The sequence below is a fragment of the Mytilus trossulus genome, chromosome 4 (assembly GCF_036588685.1).
Source record: "Mytilus trossulus isolate FHL-02 chromosome 4, PNRI_Mtr1.1.1.hap1, whole genome shotgun sequence".
Classification (NCBI taxonomy): Eukaryota; Metazoa; Mollusca; class Bivalvia; order Mytilida; family Mytilidae; genus Mytilus; species Mytilus trossulus.
The window spans coordinates 83642466-83650333 of record NC_086376.1 but is presented as its reverse complement, the minus strand read 5'-3'; the positions used below and the strand labels follow the sequence as shown (position 1 = coordinate 83650333).

At 31.0% G+C, this 7868-nt stretch overlaps 1 protein-coding gene across 1 annotated transcript; it reads left to right on the top strand.

Moving 5' to 3' along the window:
- Positions 1 to 212: 212 nt before the first annotated feature.
- Positions 213 to 7217, top strand: LOC134716157 (cartilage matrix protein-like). Its single transcript, XM_063578952.1, has 7 exons — positions 213 to 329; positions 1799 to 1823; positions 3271 to 3834; positions 4048 to 4092; positions 4419 to 4976; positions 5537 to 5572; positions 6358 to 7217. Exons 1-7 carry the CDS (start codon positions 264 to 266, stop codon positions 6900 to 6902), a joined length of 1839 nt encoding a protein of 612 aa, XP_063435022.1. The 5' UTR covers positions 213 to 263; the 3' UTR covers positions 6903 to 7217.
- The last annotated feature ends 651 nt before the right edge of the window (positions 7218 to 7868 follow it).

Here is a 7868-nt window from a genome sequence, read left to right as displayed (position 1 = left end):
GACATTCCTGTGTATCATAAACACATTAATCCTGTTCATTAATTCGATAGTCACTTCCCAACTCGTTTCAATTACAAAAAAACCAACGTGTCTTAAATACTTCCTAATTCGGTAGAAATTTGATGTCAGCGCTGACGGCTGATGTCTCCAGAGGCCGCTTATGTCATTACATAGGTTAGTTCATTCGAGTAAAACATTTATCTGCCCCCACGTGTGTTTATAAATAAAACAGCGATTCAGTAGTTGATTATTATCAAATAGACATGTGCGACAAACACATTAACATGGAATACATTACTAAAATATTGCATATAATTATTTATTTACATGTAAGTAAATATTTAAGTCATTTAACCGAGCTTCGATAATAAAAGTGTAACTGTTAAAGCCACAAGTTCAGTGACTTTAATTTATCTGCTTGTAAATATTACAAGTTTTAAGAAAAGACTTAAAGACTTGTCTCAAGTGCTCATTTTTCAAGCACAAAACAAAAAAAAGATGATATTTGTTTTGCCTTATAAATTAGATAAATGAAAAATAAATTGTTCGCATAGATATGTATTGCTCATTAAAATGTAACTGTAGCAAAGTCTCTAAATGAAATTTATCTTATTACTCAAATTTGGAGATTTACATGTATGTATTATATACTGAATTTTGTGCAACAATTATTTTATATGTGTTACTTGTAGTAGAAATTATAACCACAAACCATTTTAAAATGCTTTGCAGATAAATCAATCAGTATTTAAACATGTTATGCTCTGAGATTTTATGACTATTCAGACACATATAGAATCACGTTGGTAGAGTAGAACTTTAACCTGTATGCAGTTTATTGGTCCTTGCCATTCCGCAGTTGTACAAATTTCACACATCTCAGTAAACTTGAAATGCCATATTGCAAATGGCTAGTTGCATTGGTCATGCCAAACTAAAAGGCATTTTTGCATGCCATTTCATGGGAACATGATGCATCTTGCTGAAAGCTTTTAAATGACTCATGAAAAAAAATGCCGTTTCAATGTAAGCTTTTGACCCTAAAATTGATAACTTATGGACTATAGAATCTTGCATCTTTTTATTTATATTATTATGTTAGATTTTATTGTACACATTAAATGAGATTTTAGTGTTTTAATTATAAAATTGTTCTGAAACAATTACAAAGTACGCAACCCCTAAGACAAAGTTGATACATGTCAGTTAAGGTAGTACAATGCAGCCCCTATTTTTGTTTGATCTTCATGAACCTTTAATGCACATTATTTTTGGATACCAAAACATTTGCTTTCAAGCGAACTTGATGAATGTGCACACTAAGTGTGTATCATACGTTGTAAGATTGAACGATTTATGTCTGATTAACTTCCAGTGGCAAATATTTCATAATATTCAGAACGATACGATGTAAGACAATATTGCTAAAGTTGTGTGCTATAAAATATTGTTTACATTTGTTTGGCGATTTCTAGGGCCTTTTCGCTGTTTATTTTAATGTATTACAACCGTATATATAATGAGCACCTATTTAAAATTTTCTGAAACACAATTTTGTAAAAGGGAAATTAAAAGAAGGAAATATTCTTCAAACTAAAAACCAAATTTATATCGGGTGACCCTAAGTCTTAGTTACTGTTATCGATCGAGGTATCGGCGTCGCAAGAACATCTTGTTATCAGCTTAATTAAACAAAAATACTACCTGGGGTTTATCCACAAAACACTTGGTAGGCCATTGATTCATTTCTAATCTAATTGATAACCACATTGTAAATTTCTCCTTATTTCTTTTGCAGATATTTCACCTCCGAGGGATTAAAGGTATGTTGAAAATTGGTTACATTGTTTCAAAAATAGAACAAGTGTCATGACAAAGTGAAAAAAAAAATATAGGGTTGTTAAACCACAAAGCTAGGCCACAATATTAAAAATGTTGTGTTTAGTGTTTCCCTAAACATGTAGGCCTACCTACCCGTTTCGTATGCCTCAAAATGATAACCCTAAGTTTTTTAAGGGACTTATTGTAGTGATTCCGGGAACAAACATGTTGGTAGTCTTTTTATAATTGTACTCAACGTAAAACAAAAATATATATATACCTACGTACCCTTTTTCTAAACGAAGAAACTCTAGATCCACATATTTTGTTGTATTTGACTTAATCACCCTGGTATATATTTTTTTAAAGAACTCCTTAAGTTAAACAACATAGTACCTGCTTGTTCCAGCTTTCACTGATTTCCAATTGTACATTAAAACCACAATTGACGAACCAGTAGATAATGTTTCACTGTAATATTACTCCAGGAACACACATCCACTTTATACCTGCTAAAATATTATTAACGACTTCGTTTGATTTCATAATTTAGTCATGTTCGTAAAAGTGACAAATTATGCATGTTATTTCCTTTAAGTATATATGACTGTTAAAGTTTTCATTTTTAAAACAATCTTCATCTATAAAATAGAAGGGGGGATATTAAGCGAGCAAATATCAGAGATGTAAAGGAAGAGGTGTTTATATAGGAAATACTAGTACTATGATAAAACAGAAATATGAAATTGACAACCAATGGCCTTAATCAAGTCAATAATATCAATAATAAACGAAGGTATTAAGCCAGTTGTATTTCAGGCGTCTAAGTTTGACATGTACAAGTATTTGAAAGAGTACATATGATTGTTTAGACTTGACTTTTTTAGACTACAATGTTTTTTACTGATTATATTTTTTAAGTAGGAACATATATAAAACAAGATAAGTATACGTTATTCGTGTTTAGTAATTTACAAGACATTGATGTTTACTGGCTATTTTCTGAACAAACTTTCGTCCAATCATTGCACTTTTCACAAAACATGTCAAATAAAAGTCATAATATGTAAATAAGAAGATGTAGCATGCATGCCAATGAGACAAATCCTCATCAGAAACTAAATAAAGTAGAAATTTGCAACTTTATGTCACCCTTCGACCTTCAACAGTGGGCAAACCTATACCGCATAGCAAGCTGTAAACGGCACCAAATTGACAAATGTTCAACAATTCAAACGAGAAAACTAACGATTTAATGAATGTACAAAACAATGAACGAAAACAAATATAAGATACAACAACAAACAACAAATAAATTACAGATTTCTGATCACTGGCACGATATCACAAACTATTTTAACACTCAAATGTTTTGTATAGAAAATATATAAGTTGATTGTGTAACCGCTGAATAGGCTGTGAATAATAAAGTATTGTATTTTTTTTCAGCTGTGGTTTGTAGAAGACAAATGACGGACATAGTGTTCATGCTTGACTCTTCTTTTAGTATGCACCCACATCAATTTCAACAACAACTGAGATTTGTGGCGAACGTTGTAGACCATTTTGAAATTAGTGAAAACGAGGTTCAAGTGGGAATTTTGACATTTACACACATGGTTCATGCAAACTTCCATCTAAATTCTTTTTTGAACAAAAAGGAATTAAAGGCGGCTATTTTAGAAATTCCATATGTTGGAGGGGGTACAAACACAGGAGGAGCACTGCATTATGGGCGCACTGAGATGTTTACGAAAAAAATTGGAAGCAGAGAACTCGCTGAAAAACTAATTGTCGTTATAACAGATGGAATTTCAGAAAATCAAACAAAAACCGATACCGAGGCTAGATTGGCAAAGTTATCAGGTATACATATCATTGCCATTGGTGTTGGAAACGAACCAAAGGACAGGGAACTGCAACTGATAGCCAGTGACGATTCAGTATTCAAGGTTGACAATTTCGATGCACTAGATACTATTGTCGAATCACTAAGTCAACATACTTGCAGCGGTAAGATATTTTACTTTTTGTATAGAAAAATGATTTATTATTTAAATTGAACTTCAGATTTTTTTAAAAACCACAGATCTTTTTAAAATCACATTACAAAGCTGTTTTTATTAAGATTTATGATATTTGTAAATTTAAACAATATCAAAGCAAGTAAATATTTGTATGTTTAGATAGTGTCAACTTTATGTCATGATGTTATTTGTTTTACAGATGAACCACCCCCTGTACAGAATGATCAAGCTAATACGATAGACGGTAAGCTGAAATGTTAGAGTAAAAAACATAAGTAGTAACAACAAAATAATGCTTTGATATTTCTAACTCGTATTTATGTATTTGTAAATTTAATGATAAAGCACATATCAAATTTAAAGTAAGCTAGCCTAACTTTCAATTTTGCATTAAAATCTTGCAATATTTCAATAGTTGTAAAATATATATGATTATATAACCTTACTTCAAAGACATATTTTAAATTTAATAATAAAAAAAACCCACAGCATTCGTATTTTCCTTAACATTGTTTAGTTTACATTTTTGCTAAATAAATATTAAAAATTGTATATGATTTTCTCTTTCAGAATGTAAAAAGAGACCAGTTGACCTATTTTTCATTTTAGACAATTCAAATAGCATCTGGTCAGAAAATTTCAAAAAAGTTTTAAATTTCATTACTGAAGTTGTTGATCACTTCGATCCATCTTCTACAAGGATCGGTGTTATTTCATATAGTGATGATGTTCATTTAATGTTACCTCTGGACAACCATCTAAATCGTTCAGAAATTACAAAGAAGGTTATGAGTTTAAATCAGCTAACCGGGGGGACTGACACTGCAAAGGCCCTTCGGTATCTGACTTCATATGGATTTTCGGAAAGTCGTGAAAGACCCGAAGCAGCTAGAGTAGCACTTATTTTTACGGATGGAAAATCAAAGAAACCAGGCGAAACAAAAATTGCAGCTTCAGATGCCAAAAAACATGGGATCCATATCCTGTCAGTAGGAATTGAAGAACAATCTGATTTTGAAGAACTGAAAGAAATAGCCAGTGAACCAAAAGATAAATTTATGTTCCATGTCAAAAATTATAATGCGCTAGCTACTATAAAAGAAAGACTCGTGATGAATACATGTCAAGGTAACCAAAAGTTTTGTTTGTGAAATTCATTAAGTATTTGATATATCTGCTGAAAAAAGACTTGTGGAATAAAAACACATCGTTTACCACACTTGCAGAACATACACAGGTTCAATGTAAAATACTTTAAGTCAATACTTGTTTTTTTAATGGTTTTGGGTATCAAAATTCTGCATTTACTCTAGACATTATTCATATTTTATTGTCTTTCCAGAAAAAAATGTTTTACAAGTTAGAATTCCTTTGGAGCAGGCACTCCCTCTTTGTACACATTATTTGGAAAAACTCCATTAGTAAGCAGTTTTACATTTTTGAGGAATAGAAAAAATCATAACAAAAATAAATCTTAAGCGTGTTGAACAACTACACAATACTCGCTGCAAAGAGAGATAATAGAAATAGAATACGAGTATACTTCTTACAACATCCATTTCCTTCAATATTAAAACAAAATTAGAGATGTAGTAACAATGCTAATGAGACAACTATCCACTGGAGTTGAGATAAGTAATTATACAAGGCAATTAATTAATCTAAATATTTTTTTCTCTCCTTTTCAGTCCAAGCAGACTGGAGGCTACAAACAGACAAATACAGTAAGTGGCAATATACATTTATATCATGTTTTTAAAGTAAAATAAGAAGGGGGAAGTCCTACAACTGCTTATTAGACAACTGTGATGTACACATACAGTGATACGTCATCAACAATGACCTAAACACATAATTTGTAGTAAGCCATAACGCCGTGTTCAAAGCGTTTTTTTCTGGATCTACATTCATCAAGAAAGTTCAAACAAAAAAAACCCAATTAAGTTCAGAAGAGTATAGAGATTGTGGCGGAGTAATACATTTTTGTGAGCGTTCAACCTTCCTTTAATCTTTGACAGTGATATAGATAAGAGGTTGACTCATCAGTTGGGTGCTAAATACAAAAAAAAAACGAAATAAAAACAAAAAGACACAAAATTCCGATTTTAGAGTTATCCCAGTTACTGAAAAATATTTCAAAGCTGAAAAATATATACAACTAACAAATAAGCCATAGTCTACCAAGTAAACTTTTTGACTTGATGACAGTTTTATTTTATTTCCACCAATAATGCATTTTTCCTCCATACTTATCTGAATGTCATGGACATTTCTTAGAGGTACAGTTTTTGTAGTACAGAGTATTTTAACAATGAAACACAATAATTGTACAATTGATAATGAAAAGTGGCTTTATACACATCCAACTTTTTTAAGTGTAAGCACAAATATATCAAAGTATTTGCCATTGCAAGTTATAATATAATCTGCATGATTTAAATTAAACAAATTAGTGACATGCTTTTAATGATTTGATATTATATATGAATGACTTTATTTTCTTTTACAGTTTGTTCATTTCCAGAATCAACGGACGTAACTTTTATTTACGATTCTAGCGCAGTTGGCCTGTACAGATCGAAAATTATTCGAAAAAGCATCAGTGGAGTAGTTAAGACAGTGGATTTCAACAAAAACAATGTAAAAATGGGTGTTTTATCTAAAACCTGTTCAAAACAAAGTAATATATTATTCTCTGATTACAAACTAAAATCAGAATTAATAAACTCGTTGAACGCAAAAACGTCCGATGGTTTAAGTCATCTTTTACGTAAGTTCCGAATAAAACACCAGAAATCACATCATAAAACAAGTTCTCATAGGTCCATTGCCATTATATTTGTTGATGACAGTTTAAATTTTATTGGAACTGCATCCAAGGAAGCCATGCGCACTGCTTTTAAAAGTGACGTTTTTGTGATGTCGATTGGTGAATATATAAGCAAGGAAGAAGCCGAAAGACTCTGCACATCTAGTCAATGTTTGTTCCATTCGGAAAGCTATAACGACTTACCTTATACAGTATTGGACATGTTCAAAACTATATGCAGTTAAATATTTGTTAATAAGGTTTATAAGCATTGTGATTTGTTAATATTCCTATTTTTATATGTAGAATGGGATCCTGACACAATATTCTCAATACAGTAAGCGGACTTCCGGTTCGAATATATATTTGATTTGAAGCTTGCAATATCGAGAATATTTCATCAGGATTCCAGTTAAATTTTATATATATGTTAATATACATTGTGATTGTGAGGGTTAACAACCCATATTCTTTACCAAAACAGCATTTATATTTAATTTAAGTTAATTTAAGAATGATTTAGAGTTGTAATAGAAAGCCATTATATTTTGTATATTTGATATTTATATGATTTTTTTAAATGTTTTGTTTTAATAAAAAATGTATTGAATTTTTGTACTTTTTGAAATTGATGGAAGTTTTTCCTTTTATCAACATCATATCAATTGTCATGTCTTTGCCAGATTATATTTTTTCGTTTGATGTTCGCTTCAAAGCAAATGTGTATTCCGTTGTTAAAGTTCATCCTTCTTTATTTATTTTATATTAAGTATAAAATAGTTATTGAAATTTGATAACATAAACAATTTCGGAGCAGAGAGGTATCCAGGACTAACAAAGCTAAAATGAAATATGTATTTCGTCAACCTTTTCGCCCTCCTATAAAACAATTTCGCTGCACAGTGCTATATCGAGTGATATTGTTGCTAAACGATAACTACGTCTTGTGACGTGTCTTAGACATTTGCAAATAGAAGATCGATACATTTAGGTTTTTATAGAGATTAGACCGTTGGTTTTCCCGTTTGAATGAGTTTACACTTGTCTAGTCATTTTGGCAACCTTGATAGCTTACTGGTCTGTGTGAGCCATGGTCCCGTGTTGAAGGCCGTACTTTGGCCTATAATTGATTACTTTTTACCCATTGTGACTTAGATGGAGAATTGTCTCATTGACATGTTAACCACATCTTATTTATATTATAACCATTG